Source organism: Ceratotherium simum, chromosome 10 (genome assembly GCF_057802395.1).
Source record: "Ceratotherium simum simum isolate JZ-2026a chromosome 10, ASM5780239v1, whole genome shotgun sequence".
Lineage (NCBI taxonomy): Eukaryota > Metazoa > Chordata > Mammalia > Perissodactyla > Rhinocerotidae > Ceratotherium > Ceratotherium simum.
In genome coordinates, this window is record NC_141909.1 from 66210847 (window position 1) to 66234295 (window position 23449).

Sequence of the window (23449 nt, forward strand, 5' to 3'; positions counted from 1 at the left end):
GCTAGAACCCATTTTTAAACAAAATAGCTGAATAACATCTGCCTAATTTTAATGGATCAAACATGTATATTGATATACTTAGGTGTTTTTCAGTTGAAATAGGATAGAAGCAGACATTTGTACATCCATGTTCACGGCAGCATTATTCGCAATAGCCAAAAGGTAGAAACAACCCAAATCCCCATCAATGGATGAACGGACAAGGTAAATGTGATATATATATATGCACACAGACATACCGGAATATGATTCAGCCTTTAAAAAGAATGAAATTCTGATATATGATACACCATGGATAAACCTTGAAAACATTATGTAAGTGAAATAAGCCAGACACAAAAGGACACATACTATATGTTTCCATTTATATCTGGAATGGTCAAATTCACAGAGACAGAAGGTAGAATAGTGGTTACCAGGGACCAGGGAGAGGGAAGACTGGGGAGTTATGGTTTAATGGGTACAGAGTTTCAGTTTGGGATGATGAAAAAGTTCTGAAGATGGATAGTGATGATGGTTGCACAACAATATGAATGTACTTAATGCCACTGAACTGTATACTTAAAAATGTTTAAAATGGTGAATTTTGTATTATGTATATTTTACCACAATAAAAAATAACTGTATTATATCATGTTACACACACACACACACACAGAGTCTCCAGGTGATATAGACATAAGTGTGTTAGAAAATTTTGGGCTGGGTAAAGTCAGAATGGAAGCTAGAGAGCATCACCCTCTTGGGGGTCGTCCACTCATTCTAGGAAAACTTGCCTCCTGTTGGCCCCAGAAAGTTTGGGAGACTGAGACACATGGCCTGGGACACTCCTGAATTTACATGTGGCTCAAGGAGCTCATGAGAAAAAACTTGTTCCTTGTCTATAATTGGGATACAAATTTTTTTATAGGAATAAGATGCAGAAAAGACAATAGAGCTGCTGGAACAACAGCATCATGAGTCCTAGCAGGACAGGTCAGACTGAGAAGAGGCCTCAGTGCTGGCAGGAGCATGTCTGCAGGTACAGTGGAATACTGTGCTTCGCCATCTCTTTCCTTTCCCAAGGTATCTTCGTGGCTTGAGAAGTAGAGGGCTGTGGTATAAAGGAAGAAAAGCAAGTGTCACAAGAGGATCAATAGCTCTCTGTGAGAACCAACCTAAATGAACTGATCAGGAAAAGTGAGGGGAGTTCTACTGAAAGGAGAAGGAGATGAGCAGCAAACGTCAATGGCCTGATGGTATGAAGTAGGTCCATGTTGGTGTCAGTGGCCAGAGGCATCAGGAATGGAAAGCAGCCCAGGCAGCGATATTATGTAGGTCCCAAGGGCAGCAGAGCAATCGTGATCAAGAATGTCAAGAGCAACGGACTCCATGATGCAGGAATTGGAGAGCTGACGGTTACGGCTCAAATTACGTATAAGAACCGAGAAAAGCTTGATCATATTCTAATTAATTGTGGGGGCTCAGAGCATTGAAGTATGGGGTATTGCTGTAAATATGAGCTATTTGAACTCACCAGTGTATAAAATCAGAACTCATGAGAATTTTATATGGTATGGATATATTTGAAATATTAAGATTAGAGCCTTAGTTTCCATAAACTGTGATTTCCTATAAATACTAATGGCATTTTCTTTTATTCTAATTAATGCTTAAAACATTAACTATTTCTATCCCACTCATCTCCAACCTCAAGGCCCAAGAACCACAGAAAGAACCCTAGGAGTTAAGACTATGAGACAATTGTAGAAACTATATCTCTTATTTTCAACCACAGAAATTGAAGCATCTGTTTGAATTATCATCATCGTCTATTTTAGAACTAATTTTACTTTAAGTTAAATGGGTATGTCAGTGTAAACCCAGCAAAGCGTGGGAATTAGGAAAAGGCTTTTATTCCATGTAACAGGCTTTAAGTGCCGCCCCCAGAGGATGTATTCCATTCTGCCCCACAACTGGAAATGTTTAAAGTGGAAAACAAGAGATTCCTGCAATAAACAATCCTCCAAATATCATCTCCAGACATATTCCACTGGAACGTTGCACAAAGGAGAAATTAACTAACCCTTTCTATCCACACAAAAAAAGTAATTATACACTGTTTTTGCTCAGGATAAAGATGTTTCACTCAGCAGGGCAATGCCTGAGTTGTTCAAAGGCAGAAAGAGAAAAAGAGACAAAAACATATAGTAGCAGCAGGAAAAGAAAGAATTTAGAGTTGAAAACATATATAAGTAGAATAGATACCTCTCAGGGCAGCTATTCAATAATTCCTTATTCTCTTATAATTGTCTGTGCTTTCTGATTGTTCAGTCTGGGGAAAGATACCTGGTCCAGAGTGGGTCAAGCAGATGCTTTCTTCTTAGATTGAAACATGGACCAGAGAATGGAACTATTAGTCATTGAAACCAGTCTAGCGAATGATGATGTTTTAGAAACAAAAAATGTCTGCTATTCCTGTGCTTAAGTCCTTATAGCAGTCCTGATTCTTTCTCTTCCCAAGTCTTGGTTATTCAGACGTTTCTGTTTCGAGATACTTCAGTATCCTTCAAAGAAATTCCTTTTTCCCTTCCTCTCCTCCTCCTTCCTTTCCTCCTTCACCTCCTCCTCCTCCCTTAAGATTGCTTGAATTGATTTCTATAGTTTGCACCCAAGAGAACCTTAATAGATATAGTAGTTAGGGCATGAAATCCTTGAAATGTGGAGCAAATCAGTAAAAATTCTCAATAAGCACTAACAGAGACAGAATTCCTTCAGAAGATATTAGCCCAAGTCAAGAAGAGGCTGCTATGCTAGGACAGAAGAGTGCATCAACAACCAAGAGCCAGGCTAAAGCTCAGACCAGCAGGGCCTGAAAGCCGCAGAAATCTTCCGCTTGATCTGTCTGTGCCTAAATCCATTGTTTAATCTTTATTATACAGAAGTTCAAAGCAGCATTCAGGTTTTGCTGAACTAGTAATCTCCAAACCTGTAGCGAACTAAATAACTATCATAACAGTTAGATATTCCTTTTAGTTCATTAAAGGAAAAAAAAAAGCTGTTGGGGCGTGCTTTACTGGTGAGACACCCCTCTGATTAAATCACCTGTCATTCAAACTGGCTACAGAGTTGGAACCTGGAAGAAACCATTCCAGCTCAAATAATACCCATAAAAAAACCAGTGATGAGAGTGAGCAATGAGATCGTAGGCACTGAGGAATAGTCAAGAACAATTACTGTTGAATTAAATTTATGTCACCAGTGTTAGTAGCTATTATACTCACACAATTACTATCTTTTGTATTGAAAGTCATAGGAGCTACAAGACTCAATAGATTGTACCCCTGGGATGGGGAGACTATGTCTAGAAATATCACCCACTGAAACTGAAACCAGAAATGAAGGAAAAGAAACTCAAATTTGTTGAACATTCAAATATGTTATTCATATAATCGCATAAAAGATTTTTTCTATCTCCATTTTTCAAACAATGAAACGCTCAGAGAAGTTAATTGACTTACCTAGGGATACAAGGCTAGTAAGTGATGGGGTTGGGATTCGAATCTAAATCCCGTGCTATTCACATGAGCTGCAAGAGTTTAGTCATCATCAGCATAGTAACCAAAGCTAAATGTTGATTTGTACATATTTAGATGATGAAACTAAAATACTTCCCATGTATCTATTTTGGAAATAAGTCACATCCTCAGAAAAATGAGACTGGAATGTAAATGAGATTTTTTTTTTTTAAAGCTATAACAAAAATATATCATGAGTTTTTTTGACATAGCATCATAAAGAGGATGTTAGAGATAGGGACAAAAAGTATTATTTAGGATACAGCCAGTACTTCTGATTCTAGTGGTTGGAACTACATATAGAATTTATTTAATGTTAATATTACCTAAAATGTGTGGATTATAAGAGGAAAATGATAATTTCCAAGTGACTGGAACCAAAGGGTGGTAAGTCTGTATATAGATGAATGTCAAGGATTAACGGTGTTTTGATTTACCATGGGTAAAATTAAAGGAGAAGGAGAAGATTATGTTCATATTTGAACCTCTCTACAGTCTTGAACAGAGACTTTCAAATGTCTGGCAGCCAACAATAAAAATTTGTTAAGTGAATGCAAGTAGATGTCTAATCATTATTTTAATTGTATTTTCAACAATGTGAAGTCCTCAGGAAGTAGCAATAATTTCTGTCTTAGGACAAACTAAGGCTTTATATTGAGTTATTGCATTTTCTACAATATGAGGTTCTGTTTTAAAAGCTCCATACACAGGCATCATGGATTCTCAACCTGGCATTTTTTTATAAGGCTGAGGTCATAAAATAAAAATGTTCTTGACTGAAAAGTGCTTTATTTGATTTTTCAGGTTTTTCGAATGACTAATTTATATTGAGAATGCTTTTGATTGATTATGCAAAAAACAATAGGATAGAGGAAGGTTTTTTTTTTCTAATCAGTTCAGGGTTCTTATAAGCATCAATGTTGTGGTAACAAAGTTATTTTCAAGTCCTTAAAGCTGCATTTCCACTTTGTTGTGAACTGTAAAAAAAAAAAAAAAAAAAAAATCTTATGTTCCATAATTTAAATGTCATTAAATATAAACAACAGAATGCATGTTCAGACATTTATTTTAAGTAATACATAAAACTATACGCTAGTGTATAGTTGAAAGTGCAACATTTTGATAAAACATAGCAGTACACATATTTGTTTAGAATTTTTGAAAAACTGTCTCCACTAAATTAATTCTTCAACCCAATGCCAGTTCATTGCAGTAAAAGTGCTTCCCTAGCACTATACAGCACTCCTGCAACAAGCACAAAAATCATTCAAATTACCTGCCAGCTTTGAACATCTAATTGGGTAGCCACAATCATAAGGTAAAAAAAAGACACTTTTCTCCTGTGATATTCATAGATCTTTGGGACTCTGAAAAAAGAAAATCCTTCTTATGCCCACTCTTGTAATATATTAAGTACTCCCTATTTTTATATAAGTAGTACTATATTATACACCCCCTACAATATGTTTGTTTTCTTTGAGCTTTATTTTTGTTAATAATCCACTGTTTTTTAAATCTTTAGTATTTTATACCATATTCACTATAAACTATTTAAGAAATGGGAAAAAAGCAGAGAGAAAAACAAAACATATCAATCAGAATTGAGTTATCTAGATATAACCAGTGTGAACATTTAGTGAATATGATTTTAGACATCTTTCCACACAAAAGACTTAAGAGATGCAGACGATACACTATACATGTTATTTTAAATTTATTAATAAGTCAATTTCATATTACAGGAACTTAGAATAAACAAATATTGAAGTGAAATTAGGTATCCCTTCATACAGGTTTGGGATATGAATTTACACTACTTATGAGGCCAAGGGAACCCAAACTGAGAAATTTATTTTAAAATTGTCCTGGGTTATTAGTTTCTCAGCATACCCTACAGAAACAAAATAAGTTCCATTCTGGACAGAAGCACCCTCATCTCAAGTTTCACATGAATCTACTGATAAAACTTTGTCAACATGAGCCCACAGTCCAAAATTACAAAACACATAGGCAACAAGCCCCCCATTAAAGTCAGCAGGAACAATAAACAGCAGAATTAAAACGGCAAGATCTTCAAATAATGAATTTATCACATAGATTATATAAGTAAGTATATATGAAATGTTAGATGGAATCAAAATTATAAGCAAGGAAGAAGGTATTATTCAAATAGAGTAGACAGAGTTGATAAAGAACCAAAAAATGCTATTAGAAATGAAAAAAAATATAATCAATGAAATAATTTTTTAATAAATGGGTTAAACACCAGATTAAACATAGGTGAATTGAAAGATAGAGCTAAATAAATTACCAGAGACTGAAAATACCAAAAATAAATGTAGAGACATGGGGGAAAGAATGCAAAATTTTTAGATATTTATAATTGGAATTGCAGATGGAGAGAATAAAAAGAATAAAGTAGAAGTAACATTTGAAAAGTTAAAATCTGAGAGGTATACAGAATTGAAAAAAGAAATACTCCTGTTTAGTGAGAACAATAAGTGCAAAACAAGATAAATACATATCAACCACTAGATGCAGTGTAGCAAAATTGCAGAACACAAAGAGATTATAAAACTATTCAGAGAGAAAAGACAGACAAGCAATTAAAAAACCATATAATAACACTAACATCAGATTTTTCAACAGCAATTCAAGAAGCCAGTATTCAGTTGAATAATGATTTCTACATGCAAAGAAGAAATAAGAGTTGTATTAATTAAGATAATGTAGCTGCTATAACAGCTAAAATCAGAAATATCAGTGAGTTACCGTAATAGAAATTATTTCTTGCTCCTGTAAAGTTCAAGTGGATATTTGACTCATGACTTTCTACACAGTGATTCAATCAGGCTCCTTCTATTTTGGGCTCCTTCATCAGTCCGGGCCTCAGACTTTCAGTCAGCAGACAGGGGCAAAAATGGATGTAGAAGGAAAATCCCTTCTTAAACACTTTGGACCTGAAGTGAAAGGCTTCACTTCTCACAATGCACTGGAAAGAACTAAAAATATGAGCCCACCTAGATGCAAAGGAGACTGATAAACATAATCCCTGTGTGGCCAGCTACTTCCCTGCCACAATTCTGTACCATAGAAGTGGGGCACGCATCTCTCATGGACAGCTGACTATCTCTGCCCTATGCGTCAGCCTCTAATTTTATACCTAATTAAATTAATGTTAACGAATGAGGGTAAATAAAGATTGTTTTCAGGCAAACAAACACTGAGTTTATCCCCAAACCAAATGAGAGGGACTTCTGCAAAATGTACTTTAGTAGGAAAGAAAATTATTTCAGATGGAAGATCTGTGATGCAAAAAAAGACTGGTGAACAGCAATAAAATTAACAAACATTTAGGAAAATCTAAGCATATACTGACTGTATATATAACACTAATAATATCCATTTTTCAATGCAAAAAAACTGAGGTGGAACTAGCATACCTCAGAAATAAAAACAAATTAACAAAGATGAATATCTAAATAGTTATGTTTAATGAAAGAAGCCAGACACAAAAGATTCTGTGAATCTATATATATTAAATTAAAAAAAAAAGCCAAACTTATAGTGACAGAAAGTAGATCAGTGGTTTCCAGAGGCCAGGATTGGCAGAAGGAGTTTGACTACAAAGAGACAGGAGGAAACCTGGAATCATGGAGACGGTCTGTATCTTCACAAGAGTGTGAGTCACATGCCTGTATTGTGAAATACTGATTCTTCTCACTATATCATATGGCCTTATTTCTTGACACCACTCTTTTTATAAGGTGGACTATTCATGGTGTGATAGAAATGCATTTACTCATTATCACAGTAATTATTATAAAGATAGATAACTTGTATTGGCTGGCACTATGCAAAGAAGTTTATCTGCATTCTTTCATACAATCTTCACAATAGTTTGGTGTTTTCATCCACGTTTTGTGAAGGAAGTAAAATTGTATTAAAAATTAAAAAGTTAATACCTTAGAGACAGGCACCTCCACACCCTAAGGATTCCTGGTATAAGGGGGAACGTTTATCGATCCTGACTGACTCTATTCATGGAAGACTTACCCTAAACTGTTCGGGGAAGAATTGAGAACAAGAGAGTGCTCCAGAGATAAGTTTGGGAGGGTCGGGGTGGAGGGGGTCCAGATGGGGACGCGTGTGTGTAACCTGATAATCGCTTCGCGCCATAGCAGTTCGCGCCATAAAATGTAACTGTTTAAATGTTTTAAATTAGCCAATCATGTAAGACCACGCCAACCTTTTCCCGCTTTGTGCTTCCAAGCCCTATATAAGAGTTTGCCCTTTAAGGTCCGGGGTCGACTCCTCTGTCTCCTGTGAGAGATACGTGTCGACCCGGAGCTCCGCTTAATAAACCTCTTACCTCTTGCGTTTGCATCAAGCTCGGTCTTCTGTGTCTGTGGGTCCGCGCCTTCCCGAGGCTGGAGTTGGGGTTCCCTTTTTGGGATCCTACATTTGCATGTAAGGGAAGTGGAGTTGAGGAAGATTAGATAATCTTCCATGTAATTTCTATCAGTGAGTGTTTGAGGCCATTCATCTCTAAGAAAGTCTTATATTTATATTTGGAAACATTCAGAAACACTAGCTAGGGATCTGTTAGGTACTACTTCTATAGAGAGGTTAAAAAAAAATCTCTTGTCAAGTTCTTTAGTTGTTTTTACCAAAGAACTTCTCATAACTAGGGTGATTGATGCTGCTTCAAGGAGGAAATTGTTTGTGTGGGTAAAATAGAGTATGTTGAAGTGGGTCTCTTAGTCACCATCAAAGGAGTAACTTGGCCACCCTGAAGTTAGAGAAAAGAAAAATAGCTTCTAGATGGAAAAAAAGAATGACTTAGGAAATCTAGTATAGTGCAATACTATGAAATACTGCCAGTGAGCCAAAAAAGAATCTATGGCCCGAGCAATTTTTGAAGATTCCTGTTAAGGTGATGGGTTTCTGCAATGAGGATAGACGACTGAAAGAAGACATGACCTTCCTCAAATATTTTGCATTCTAACACAGAGCAAGTGTGATGAAAAAGAGTAATGTGTGCACGCTATCAAAATTTTGTTCTGTCAGTTTTATTTATTTGACATTTCTACATGTTAGAAGAAAGGGAAAATGCTGACCAGGCTGAGATTAGGTGAAGAATATCTAACCAAAAATAAACAAAAATTTTCAGTGTTATTTTAATATAAAGTCTAAAAGCATTTAAAATTTAACTTCAGTTGTCTATTATTGTTCATTGAATAGTTTTCACAGAGTAGAAAGATAATATATGATTGTGAATAAAGCCAGTTTACAGAATTAAAGGCGTTACTCTTTATCCATCTGACTCATTGCTGAGTTTGCTGTTATGTTTGTTCTTTCCCCAATTCTGCATTTGCTCACTTGTTGCCCCTCCTCCCACCAATGAGGATAAAGGTTTCAAGAAGTGTCACTTAATTGCTGAGAGCCTTCTTAGGTGAAAAAAATGGTAACTTCAGGAAAGGAGGTAAAAATCATTATATATGTTCACAATTTAAATCATTCCTATGAAATTATTGGACAAAATTAATTTAGTGACTGGATCTGTACTAATTACCATACATAAAGTTCTAAAGACAAAGATCCTCCCTGCAAGGAGTTTATCACACATAATAGTTTACATTAATTGCATATTTAATATGTGCCAGTCAATGTGCTAAGCACTTTATTGGCATTATCTCTTTTAATTCTTGCAGTATTCCGATGAGATTCACATGACAATTTTCCCAGAATTTATAATTTAACATGATAGAAAGAAAAAAAAAGCTATTAATTTGCAACGCAAAGTCACATACATAGGCTAAAAATTAAGGTGACATGAAGATTAAAAGATCAAATGGAATAAAGTTAGAGGGATTGTATTAAGTTCAGAAGATGAGAATTGAACAGTTTGTCACAGATGGAAGGAGGAGCACACTGTACCTTAGAGATTCAGTAATTACAGACTATATTATTTCCAGGAATTAGACTTTAAAACACAACAATTACAAAATGTCAGTCTCATTGGCAAAGGCAGAATTTCATTTCCGAGGTGTTTTGACTGCTAATCTCCGATACCAAGACCTCTCAACTCATCAGTTAGTGAATTGTTGGACTACTTTCACTTCATAATATGAAATTAACTCAGTGAGCACAGGCTAATTGGCAGTTTTATGATAGGATAAAACTCTCATTTCACTTGGGGTAAACTGAAGAACTTTTTCTGTCTTTATGAAAAAGAATAGATGGCTAAGGTCATTCTCAATTTAAATAAATTCACTAGAATCAGGGTGATTACTCTAGACCCATGAAGAGTAGTAAATCCTTTCTTCATTTTCTTTAGTATAACATGTTAAGCACTTTAAATCCAGTGCTGACACTGCCCCTGGGCAAAATGACCAGAAAACCTTAGGAAAAAGACTAACTGAAAATCCCCTTTTTCCCTGATGGCCATGTTGTTTTGGTTATCTTTATTGGAAACTCTACCTTTGGATAAATTATTGTGTTGTGAAAATAGTGTGAAAAATTAAAAAAAAATTTTTTTCCCTGAATAATGAAAAGAAGTAAATGGAAATTTTCCATAATCTCTCTCTAATGATACTTTATACAACATAATTTTAGATGAAAGATTATAGAATTATTTCTATTAAATTGGATCACAAAGTGAATACTTAATGATGGATTCAAACCCTTTAGTAAGGTGCAGCTTTAGCCAGGCAAAACTGGTGGTCTGGGTTAATTTAAGATCTAAGAGAGAAAATACATCTTTCTTCATGGAAACAGAACAAAGAATACTAAAATTCTTGTGGGGCAACAAAAGACCCCGAACACCTAAAGCAATCCAGAGAAAAAAGAACAAAGCTGGAGGCAGCATAATCCCTGACTTCAAAATATACTATAAAGCTATAGTAATAAAAACAGCATGGTACTGGTACAAAAACAGACACACAGATCAATGGAACAGAATTGAAAGCCCAGAAATAAAACCACACATCTATGGACAGCTAATCTTCGATAAAGGAGCTGAGAACATACAATGGAGAAAGGAAGGTCTTTTCAGTAAATCGTGCTGGGAAAACTGGACAGCCACATGCAAAAGAATGAAAATAGACCATTTGCTTTTGCCACTCACAAAAATTAACTTAAATTGGATCAAAGACCTGAAGGTGAGACCTGAAACTATAAAACTCCTAGAAGAAAATATAGGCAACACACTATTTGACATTGGCCATAAAGGAATCTTTTTGGATACCATGTCTACTTGTACAAGGGAAACTAAAGAATAAATAAACAAGTGGGACTTCATCAGATAAAAGAGCTTCTACAAGGCAAGTGAAGCCACGATCAAAATGAGTAGATAACTCACCAGCTGGGAGAAAATATTTGCAAATCATATATTTGACAAGGGGTTAATCTCTATAATATATAAAGGACTCACACAACTGAACAACAAAAAAACAAACAACCTGATCAAAAAATGGGCAGAGGATATGAACAGACACTTCTCCAAAGAAGATATAGAGATGGCCAATAGGCACATGAAAAGATGTTCAACATCACTAATCATCAGGGAAATGCAAATCAAAACTACACTAAGATATCACCTTACACCCGTTAGAATGGCTATAATCACCAAGACAAAAAACAACAAATGTAGGAGAGGTTGTGGAGAAACAGGAACCCTTATTCACTGCTGGTGGGAATGTAAACTGGTGCAGCTTCTATGGAAAACAGTATGGGGATTCCTCAAAAATTAAAAATAGAAATACCCTACTCCCACTACTGGGAATCTACCCAATGAACCTGAAATCAACAAACCAAAGAGGCTTATGCACCTCTATGTTCATTGCAGCATTATTCACCATAGCCAAGAAGTGGAAGCAACCCAAGTGTCCCTCGACTGATGATTGGATAAGAAGATGTGGTATATATATACAATGGAATACTATGCAGCCATAAAAAAAGAAAAAATCATCCCATTTGCAACAACATGGATGGACCTGGAGGGTATTATGTTAAGCAAAATAAGCCAGAGAGAGAAAGACATACACTGCATAATTTCACTCATACGTGGAACATAAACCAACACACAGACAGAGAGAACTATATGGTGGTTACCAGGGGCAAGGTTGGGGGGTGGGCACAATGGGTGAAGGGAGGCATTTATATGGTGACTGACAAACAATAATGTACAACCAAAATTTCACAATGTTATAAACTATTAAGAAATCAATAAAAAAAAATTAGAGTCAATTGGCAGAATGGAAGCCCACAGTTCTGTCTCTAAACTCCCCATCAGAAGTAAACTGAAGCAGTATCTTCTGATTCTCTGGGAATTGTGTCACAGTCTTGCAGGTTCCCCTGCTGTGAAGCACAGCTACGAGAGATGGACCAGTGTAATGGCCTTGTCCGTGTTCCCTATGGGAATGAGGACAGACTCCATGTACAGGAGTGGAGATGGGGATCATGAAAATTCTAGTCTTATAGTTCATGAATGCACTAAGGCCACCTCCAAATCACATGTCTAGGGTCAAAGTTACGGATTGCACAACAGTGTACTAATGTGTGTATACTCACAGTCTTCACTGCTGTTTTTCAGGCATTTCTTTCAAAAGAGCTGTCATTCACTGAGCTAAGCCCTTTAATGTAGATCTTTTATGTACATTATCTCATCTAGTCTTTCCACAACCACAAGGCATAAGGTAGTACCTCAGAGCAAGAACGTCAATTTCCAGAAATGAGTGTGTGGCAGCGCAGAGACTGAACCCCACACCTTAACCACTCCATTGGTTGAGAGGTATATTGTAAATACCTTGCTATTAATAATAATTATAATGCTGGTTTGCATATAATTAATATTTGTTGAGGTATGACATATACATTTTAATGTACCCATTTTAAGTATAGAGTTCAATGGGTTTTCATAAAAATATACTCCTGTGTAATCTCAACTATTACTTATATACACAAAATATATTACATGTATATATATATATATAATATATAAAATTACCATCACCACGGGAAATTCTTGTATGACTTTTTGAAGTTGAACTTTGATACTATTTTAAATGCTCTTTTTATTTTATTTTTTTTTAAAGATTTTATTTATTTTTATTTTTTCCCCCCAAAGCCCCAGTAGATAGTTGTATGTCATAGCTGCACATCCTTCTAGTTGCTGTATGTGGGACGTGGCCTCAGCATGGCCTGAGAAGTGGTTTGTCGGTGCGCGCCCAGGATCCGAACCCGGGCCGCCAGCAGCGGAGCGCACGCACTTAACTGCTAAGCCACGGGGCCGGCCCTGCTCTTTTTATTTTAACTTCATTTCCCAATTGCTTGTTGCTAGTATTTAGAAATACAATTGATTTATAAAATTTTGACCATAAATCATATGACTTTCCTAAATTTCCTTATAAGTTCTGGTAGATTTTTTGTAGATGCCTTAGAATTTTCTTTTTAACAATCATATTATCAGAGAATGTGGACAGGTTTACTTTCTTTCCAATGTTTATTTTATGTATGTAAGTACAGATGTATGATTGATATGTTTTGCCTTTTGGATTCACTAAGATATCCAGCGCAATGTTGAATAATAATGATGAGAGTGGGCATTTTTGTACTTTTCCTGATCTTTGGGAGGTGCAAGTTCAACATTAGCCATTAAGAATGATGCTAGCTTTAGGAGGTGTTGTTGCTTTAACAGATGTCGTTTATTAGATTGAGAAAGATCTCTTCTAGTTTTTGTTGCTCAGAGTTTAAATGGATATTAAATTTTTCCAAATGTGGAGCTGGCCCTGTGGCCAAGTGGTTATAGAGTTCCGTGGGCTCCGCTTTGGGAGCCCAGGTTCACGGGTTCAGATCCCGGGTGCAAACCTACACTGCTTGTCAGCCATGCTGTGGTGGTGACCCATAAATAAAGTAGAGGAAGATTGGCAGAGACATTAGCTCAGGGCTAATCTTCCTCAAGCAAAAAACAAAGAGGAAGATTGGCGACAGATGTTGGCTTAGGGTGAGTCTTCCTTAGCAAAAAAAAAAAAAAAAAAAAATTTTCCAAATGCTTTTTCTGCATCTATTGTGATGTTAATATGAATTTCTACTGATCTATCTTCAACTTCACTGTCTCTTCCCTTTGTGATATTTTTCTATTGAGCCCATCCAATGAATTTTTTTATTTCAGGTACTGCATTTGTAGTTCTAAAATGTCCAATTTTTAAAAACTGTTTCTGTTTCCCTGCTGAGAATTTTTATCTTTTATTAATTTCATGTGTTTTCAGCTTTACTTCATGGAACACAGTTATATTAGTTGCTTTAAACTCTTTCATAGAAAAATTCCAACATCTGACTCTTTTCTCAGATTGTTGCTTCCCTTGAAAATTGGTCACATTTTCTGGGTCTTTTTACTTCAAGAAACTTTGGATTAGATCCTTGACATTTTGAATATTATTTTTTGTAAACTGTGGGTCCTGTAAAAATCTTCTGAAGAATGTTGCTCTTGTTGTTGCTGTTGTTGTCTTATTAGGTAATCGACTCAGACCACAAATTCTGTCTTGCCTTCTGCATGTGGTGGTTCTCATCTCAGTTTAGTTTTCAAAGCTTTCGCTATGCCGCTTGGTTCTGTCACACACATGCAACAACCAGGGGTTAGTCTGAGACTTGGGCCAATGTTTAGACCTTAGTTCAGTTCTCCACATCTTTGTTATGCTGTTTGGGGTCTGTCTCATTCATGCACAGCTAAGGAGTGTGCCTGACTCTTGTGCGAGTTCATAGCTAAAGCTAGGGAATGCCCCTCTTCAGCTCTCTTCTTTCTGGAATCTCCCTCACCCCCGCATTCTGCCACAATCTGCTCCTTTTCCAGATTCCTACGGGTCAGATATGTGGGAGTTCTATAGAAGTTTTGGCTTACCACGTCACTATTCCGCTATGCAGTTGTATAAAAAATAATAGAACACACACACACACACACATACACACCCGACACCTCATCTGGGCTGCTTTTTCAAGTTTTTCCTTCTCTAAGCCATCTACTTTTATTCACATTCAGAATCTCCGGGTGGTTAATAATTACATTTTATATAGAGTTCGTAATTGTAATCATGGGAGAGAGACAACATAGCAGACATTTCTTACCATGGTGAAGGCAGAACTTTGTACCAACACTTGATTATCTGAAATGTCTTCATTTTGCCTTAATTTTGGATGATTTTTTTTGGATATGGACTTCTATGTTGACACTCTTTTTCTTCTTTTCTTTTCTTTTTTTTTTCTTAGCACTTTAAAGATGTCATTCCAGTCTGGTCTACAACTTTTATGATGAGAAGACAGCTCTCATTTTTATTGGAGTTCTCCTGTATGTAATGTGTCTCTTTCCTCTGCTCCTTAATAGATATTTTTCTTTATCATTTGTTTTCTGTAATTGACAAAGATGTATCTAGATATGGCTTTTTATTTGTCTTGCTTGGTCTTTGCTGAATTTCTTGGATCTATGGATTATTGTTTTTAAACAAATATGGAATATTATTTTTTTTGGCCAATATTTCTTCATGTATTTTTCTGACCCAGTCTCTCTCTTCTTTCCTGTTGGGACTTCTGTTACAGGTATATTAGATCATTTGATATTGTCACACAAATTATTAAGACTTTGATTAATGTTTTAAATCCTTCCTCTTTCTCTCTTCCAATTTGTATAAGTTTTGCTAACCTGTCTTCAAGTTTAACAATCCTTTCTATTGTTTTATTTATTCTGCTATTAATCCCATTAATGAATTTTGTAGTTGAGGTAGTGTATTTTCACTTCTAGGCTTTCTTTTTTCATCTTTTTTAAACTTTCTATATCATCCCACTTTTCTTCCATTATATCTATCTTTTCCTGAAGACTCTTTGACATATTTGTAATAGTTATTTATAGTCCTTGTCTGCTAACTTCAATGTCTTAGCTATTTGTAGGTCTCTTTTTACTGATTAATTTTTCTCTTGATTATAGGTCATATTTTCATATTTGTTTTGCATGTCTATTAATTTCTTATTGTATACTCTACATTACATATGACACATTGTAGCAACTCTAGATTAATTTATCCTCTTCTAGAGAGTGTTTTGTTTCATTCTAGAAGGCAATTAAATTATTGAATCACCTTAAATGTGTAGAAGTTTTGTTGTATTTGTTTGGATGAGTCTATTTTGGCTTTTCCCTTAAGTGAATATCTTCTTCTTTGGATCTAGTCTGTATTTCTACGGCATAGAGTTTCAAGTGAAATCCCAACATGTTACAAATACTCCAGGACTTGAATTCCAAACTCTGTTTCCCCTGCAATGGGCAGCAGCTGAAGTCTCTGCTCATCTCTCTCAGTCTTCTACCTTTATTTTCCCCCACTGGGATCCTTGGAGTACCATCCATGTAAGCACAGTTCCGAGATCCACCAAAAATTTGATGACTGCTTATGTGCATGTTGGAGGGCTGCTCCTCTTCTAGGTTCCTTCTCACTGGGATTTCTCGTCTTAACTTCTAGATGTTCTGTCAGTCCCAAATTCCATCCCCTGACTTGATTTCTGCTTAAGCTATAGCTTTCCCACACATCAGGTCTGGAAAATTTCCTCAAGGGGAATTCCATATAAAAGAGATATCACTCACATAAACAGAGATAAATGGTTCATGTTGTCAGTTCTTCTTTTCATTTTGTGGTCGATCATTGACCAATCTGATTTGTATGTATGTGTGAGTGAGCATGTTGAATGTTGTGAATATGGTAAATTTGACTTTAACTTTATACCAAATAAAATATATGTATTTAAAATTACATTCTATTTTAGGTTATTGATATATAGAGATACCATCAACTAGAAAAAAATAAAATTGATTATTATAACTTTATGTGTTGCAGAAAGAGCATAAAGATTGGAGTCAATAAATTGTGTTTTACTTCTGGATTTTTCAAAAAAATAGCTGCATGATTTTGGGAAATCACTTAATCCATTTTTCAAATAAATATATCTTCTTGTACTCTAAAGGATTATAACTTTTCTGCTCTAGAACCATTGCCTGCATAGGAATAATTCAATTATTCATTCAAAAATATTTTCTGAATGCCTACTACATGTGCCAAGCACTGTGTAGGCACTAGAAATAAAACAGTGAACAAAATCCTGATATTTTCCTTCAGCATGGAACTAAATTTAACTTTTAATCTTAAATTCAATATGGTAGGAACATAAATTGATACACAATTTTGTAAAGGAGTCATGCATTATGTATCAAGGATCCTTTTTAAAAAATATATTTTTGACTGAGCAATGCTTTTTTTGAGTTTAAGAAACTAATTAAAATGCATTGAAAGATTTATTAATAATAGTAAATGACAAGAAGGAACTCACATTTTCATAATAAAGTTATGATTAGTAATGAATGTTATGATCATATGACAATGAAATGCAGTCATTAAAAATATTGTTTACAAGGGATGTTTAATGATGTGAGAAAATTCTTATAATGTAATGATGATTAGAAAAAAGTAAGATGGTTTACACAGTTTGATCTCAGAGATGCAAAACAATATGTACAGAAGGCAAAAAATACACCAGAATGTTAATAGTGTTTATTGCTTGGTGGTAGAATTATTGATAATTTTATTCTCTATTTCTTATTTTTCTATATTTTCTCCAATTTTATTCAGGCATCACTATTGTTCAGACTTTTAATTATAATGTAATATTTCTTGTATAATAGATTTCTCATTTCATTTTTATTTTGAATCATTTTTAATATATCACTATGTGATTTACTCCTTTAAATTAAATAAAATAAAAGTAGCTACTGAAATATATTAGTTATTACAGTAAATGGAAATAGGGAAAACTTCCTTCTTAAGAAGCCAATACTGTCATATTGTTTTTAGAAACCAAATTCAATTCTATATTTCTTACACAATAACTGTGTTGAAATAGTAAAAATAAAATAATGGGAAGAATTATTATAAGCTTCAAGCAAAATAAGGCAGCTGTAGCAAGAGTCATTTGAAGCAAAAAAAATATTCAAAAGAAAAATTAAATTGGGGCAAAGGGAGCCATTTTACACTGACAGAATATAATAATACGCCATGCAGATTTAATAACATAGCATAAAAACACGTAAAGAAAAAAAACCTGTAAATGCAAAGGGAAATTAGCAGAAGCAACCACCGTGAGAAACTTTAGCACAATTATTTTAGCTCCTGGCACAGAAATAAACAATAACAAAAAATATGTATAGACAAATGATTTGAATAATATACTTCATGAAGCCTAACATTTTAACTTTGTATCCTATGGAGAATGAATTTTCTTTTCAAGCATCCTTGAATCATTTTCAAGAGCCATCTTTATGTTACACTATAAGGAAAACTGCATTATATTCAGGGAAGCAGGAATTATAGAAGTCATATTCTCCTACATATTACACAATTAAACAACAAGTTAGTGCCTGCAGGTGACTGAAGCCTCCAGCAATGTTATAATTCCCAGCAACAGCAGACAGGGAGGCTTTTTCTCAGAGGTAACGCTTTTAGCAGCTTGTCAGGAAGCACATTTACTCTAAAAGATTTGTAGATACTTGGTCATTTTATGTGGGAAAAGGATTTTAAGGGTTCTAGGCCAAGAGGGAAAGGATATAATGTTGAATCTGACTGATTTTGTTGATATCGATGAACTGATCAGAGATTCTAAATTCAACAGGCTAGTTCAAGGAGCCAGGAGTGGCACCAACAATTTGAGCAGACGATTGACTAGAACCTGGCCTGAACTGAGGACTCTATTAAATGAAGTTGAGATGCCAGTAGAGAAAGGAATCTTAAGGCTTAGGGATGTAGAAATATTGGAGTAAACTGCTTATCAGTTTTCTAATTGGAAAAGCCCAAGGGAGGCTTCTTTCACTGAGGCACTGAGAAATACGATGACATAAAAAGTACTAACAATTCTAATTGGAAAGCTCTGTAGTAGTTGTGCTCTGCATGATGAGGAGGCAGTTCTCTGATTTCAGTGGGGATGATGGGGTCCCAGAGTGATACAGGCTGGAGAGCAGAAATTAACCACCAAAGAAAAGGTGGACATTTACATAAATGGGCAGCAGCTCCAGAGTAGTATCCGAATAATATGACCCACAAAAATCTTGGTGTTGGTATCCTATAGACTTAAAATAGATGAGTAGACGACTAAAGTTTCATTTTATATGTAAAAGAAAAAAGCTTTCTGTTAGGTGAAGATACTTGACTTGAAGCAATCTCAAGGGGTTGAAGAATCCTAGAATTCCCAGAATGGATTCAATACACACACCCAGAACCCCATGAATAAGGGGAAGATGGGATGAGTTTTCTTGAGAAAGAACATTGAGACAATGCCATAGGTGTGTAACTGAACCTTCTTCCTGTAGCCACCTATCATGGTAACTGGTGGGAAACTGGGAAAAGGAAAACATACAGATTTGTGGGAATTACTAGACACTGGCTCTAAACTGACACTGATTCCTGAGGTCCTAAAATGCCACTGAATTTCATCAGAATGATAGCTTATGGAAGTCAGTTTTGGTCTATGTCTTTGTCATAGTGAATCAACTGGGTCCTTAAACCCACTCTGAATATATAGTTGGAATATACATACTCAGTAGCCGGCAGAATCTCCAAATAGTTCTCTGATACATGCAGTGAGGGCCATTTTGTAGGAAAAGCCAAGCAGGAGCTTCTGGAGTAACTTCGCCCTATTAAAAAAAGTAAATCAAAAACAGCTGAATACCTGGGGGGGACTGCAAAGTATTGAAAGATGCAGGAGTGATGATTCTTCTCAGATTCTCATTTAACTTGCCTATTTGGCTTACGCAAAAGACAAATGGATCTTAGATAATGATGGTAGAGAACTGTAAATTTAATCAGGTGGCTACTCCGCTAGCATCAACTGAGTTTCTTTACTGGAGTAAATCTTCACAGCTCCTGCAATCTGGTATGCAGCTATTACTTTGACAAATCACTTTTTCTCTATAGTAATTAGAAAAACGAAACCAAAAGTAATTTGTTTTCATCTGACAGAAACATCAGTCCATTTTCACTACGTTACTCAGAGCTATATCAGCTCTTCTCCCTGCCATAATATAGTCCACAGAAATTTTTTATCAGTTATGACATCTGACAGAACATCATGGTGGTCTGCTAGTCACTGATGGCATGCTGATTGCACCTGATGAGAAGGTTGTAGCAAACACCCTAGATGACTTGGTAAGACATACAAATATCAAAAGGTAGGTGGTAAATCCCATTAAATTCACAGCCTGCCACCTCGGTGAGATTTGTATGGTCTGTAGTCCAGGGCATACATGTCTGGTAGTCTTGGGGTCTAGTGGCCCAGTGCATTGAGTCTAGGGCCCAGTTCATCCAGTCCAATAGTCCCTCTAAGTGAAGGTCAAGTGATTACACCTTGTACAACCTGCCACCAAGAAAGAAACACAATGCTTGGTGAGCCTCCTTGGATCCTGGAGGCAACAACACTTGAATGTGCTTCCATGACCCCTTTGCCAATTAGAAGGCTGCTGCTTTTGAGCAGATGCCAAAATGAAAGAAGGCTTTGCAACAAGTTCAGGATTCAATGCAAGCTGTTCTGCTAGTTGGGTCTCATGATCCAGTAGATCTAAATGTTCTCAAAATGCCTTCTCCTCACCAAGGCTGATTTTGCTATTGCCACTTCTGAATGCCTAGCCAGACAGCACACTGAGCCCTCAACATGGCACCACTACCTGGGAGGGGGTGGGGGGTGGCTAGCCAACTAGCTGCCAGCAGGTTGAGTGCCCTGAATCCCTAATATCTTTGAGTGGGACATAATTCATCTTCACTTTAATAGATACTCTAGATTCTATCCAAAATCATGCCTCCAGCCCTCTTATTTATAGCCTAACTAAATTCTTTGTTTATTTTCATGTTATCCCACATAATATTGCTTTTGACTTCATTTTGTAGCAAATAAAGAAAATAAGTTCATTCCCAAGGTGTTCATTGGTCTTACTATGTGCTCCATCATGCAAAAACTTCTAGCCTGTTAGAATAGTGGAATGGCCTACTGCAAACTCTACTTGACCAGCTGATAACATGTTCCAGGGCTGAGATCATATCCTATACAGTGTCTATGTGTTCGAAACCAGCAACAATATATGGTACCACTTCTCTCATATCCAGAATACATGAGCCGAGGAATCAAGGTATAGAGGTAGAGTGGTTCCTCTCATTAATCCTAACGTCTCAATTTCTTAAAAAAGTTTGATTCTTGTCCCCTCAACTTTATGTTTGGCTAGTAAAGAGCTCTTAGTTCTCAAGGGAGAAATGCTTCCACTTGAAGACAAAATAATGATTTCAGAGCATTGGAAGTTGGATATTTTGAGATTTTAATGCCAGTGACCTAACAGGCAAAAAAATAAAAATAAAAAAGATCACTACCATATAGGATGCAGTGATTGATTTCAAACTTCAATAGGATGTGGGTTTTCTATTACAAAATGGGAGAAGTGAGGACTATGTCAAGAGTATCTTGTAGCACTTAAGTGTCTAGTAGTAAAATTATTGGAAGATTATAGCACAAGCACAAAAAAAAACATTTCCTTTTTAAAGACTTGGGCACTTCGAGAACAAAGATTTGGCTCAAGCCATCAGGGAAAGAATTCTGACCAGCTGAGGGACGCTTGAGAGAAGAGGCAAAATGGAATGAGAAGAAAGAAGACATTAGTAATATCAATCATGACCTTGCGACCGGTTAGAGACATGAAGATTTAGCCCTTGTGCATATTTCCTCACTTGTTATGCCTACATTGGTATATGTTAACTGATATTTCCTGCCTTTCTTTCTCCTACCAAGTAATAGAAAGGAGTATTGGTGGTGATTAATATTAGAATTTAATCTTTATTAAGGATATCAAGGCAATTGACAGAACTAAAAAAAGGAGGTATTACTTAGATAAGGATACTGTGACTGGTAGGACTTTCTGTCATCCCTTTTTTGGGAAAGGATGCAATTTTCTTTAATTTTATCAGGACTAGTTGCATCATGATGTCATTGCTATTTCTGCTGTTTGGCAGTTAAATATGGATAGAAGTTTGTTTATGGATGCTGAGACAACAGAGTGGACTGTTCCACATATGGTCCTTGGTTACTCAGCTCCATTTTTCCTGTTTTCTTTTGTATTGCAAGGAGCTGGAAGCCTGAAAACAACAATTTCAAGCCTCCCTAGGCAGCTGGATTATGACGCGGTTCCACCAATGGAGGCCACAGCTCAAGTTTTAAAATACGAGGAGAAGTAAGATGTTATCCTGTTCTATAGGGAGAAGCAGCAGGCATCTGAAGGTGACTGAGGGCACCAGAAAACTTCAACTTCAATAAGTACCATCATAGCTCCTGTGCAAATGCAGAAATTGTGTCAGCAGCAGCAGCAGCAGCTACAGTTTCAATAATTTCAGCAGCAGCAGCGGCAGCAGCAGCTGCAGGTGGCTCCTGCTCTGCATCAGTAGCAGAACCTGCAGCAGCTCAGTAGGAGGCGTGGGCTCCTGAGTTCCAGCACAGGGGGGAGAGCAACTTCCTGATCTCTGGGTGATACCTTCTCCCTTTAGAACTTTCAGTCTTTCCTACATATAACTTTCTGATTTCTATGTTTCGTCTCTTTCTCCTTTACTTATTTTCAAGCACCTTTGCTGCCAGTTCCCAGAATTAATCCCTGAAGTATCTAGAGTGAATTCTGTCTTCCTGACTGAACATTGATTGATACTTACAGTTTCCAACCACAAGAGAGGACTGGGGATGGTGATGGGTAGGGAGGGTGGGATTGCAGAAGGGAAAGAAACAAGTTAAAGAGCCTATAGCAGAATTCTTCAGAAGAGCAAACTTTCTTTCTGCAGCAAGATATCTTGATGAGCCATCTGGTTATGTAATGATAGCCCTGGGCACACAGCAGGGTGGGCTAAGAGTGCGACCATAATAAATAAATTCTAGAGCACAGTAATGAATAAAAGTATTTTGGTATTTTGCCAATATCCAGAGATGGAGGCTGAGAGGAAGTCAAGAAATTGGAGGGGCTGGCCCGGTGGCGCAAGTGGTTAAGTGCGCGTGCTCTGCTGCGGCGCCCCGGGGTTCGCCGGTTCGGATCCTGGGCGCGCACCGACGCACCGCTTGTCTTGCAATGCTGTGGCAGGCGTCCCATATAAAGTGGAGGAAGATGGGCATGGATGTTAGCCCAGAGCCAGTCTTCCTCAGCAAAAAGAAGAGGATTGGCAGATGTTAGCTTAGGGCCGATCTTCCTCACAAAAAAAAAAAAAAAAAGAAATTGGAGAAGAGCTACTTGAGCAAGAAAATTCTGGAAAAATGGTGGAAATACAAGACCCAAGAAGGAAAGCAACCAACTAAGAAGTTCTTCATGCTGAGAATGGCAAATGGACAAAAGTGACAAGTGACAAAAGGCAAAAACAGTTCAGTGTCCCCAATATTACATATGCCAAACATTCAATGTTAAATTCTTTCTTGCTGTGCAGTAATGTAACATCATTCCCCCAGATCTGTTACATGATCCTTCCACCATTCCCACCACATTTTCAAGTAAATCTATTATCCATAACTACCTAGTGCTTTGGGAAAAACAAGGAATCAGTGCTATTTTCCACATTTGGATTGATAGCTAGAGAAAAAAGACCATTCTCATAGAGGCATAATGTGAAAGGGATTATGCATTCCAAGGAAGCAGGAAATCAGAACAACAGAGAACTAAAAGAACCATAAGCACCACCAGAAAACCACAGATACTAGGAGAAATAATAGATTTCCTATGGTGCTTGGGGAACGGAGATTCAAGTTAATTTGATTTGAATCTTAATTAATAAGTATTAGGAGATGCTGACCCTGAGGTCACA

At 36.4% G+C, this 23449-nt stretch overlaps 1 protein-coding gene across 3 annotated transcripts in view; it reads right to left on the bottom strand.

The window, feature by feature from the left end:
• Positions 1-3945: 3945 nt before the first annotated feature.
• Positions 3946-23449, bottom strand: part of LOC147916161 (uncharacterized) — a 43558-nt gene continuing 24054 nt past the window's right edge. The window contains exons 3-5 of one of the 3 annotated variants that reach the window (XM_087436164.1): positions 19179-19275; positions 7930-8015; positions 3946-4534 (exon numbers count right to left, since the gene is read on the bottom strand). In XM_087436164.1, the coding sequence (XP_087292290.1) occupies positions 4506-4534; positions 7930-8015; positions 19179-19275 (212 nt within the window). In that variant the 3' untranslated portion in view covers positions 3946-4505. Of the gene's footprint in view, positions 4535-7208; positions 8016-19178; positions 19276-23449 lie in introns of those variants that run through there. The other 2 variants (XM_087436165.1, XM_087436163.1) reach the window with 2 other exon arrangements.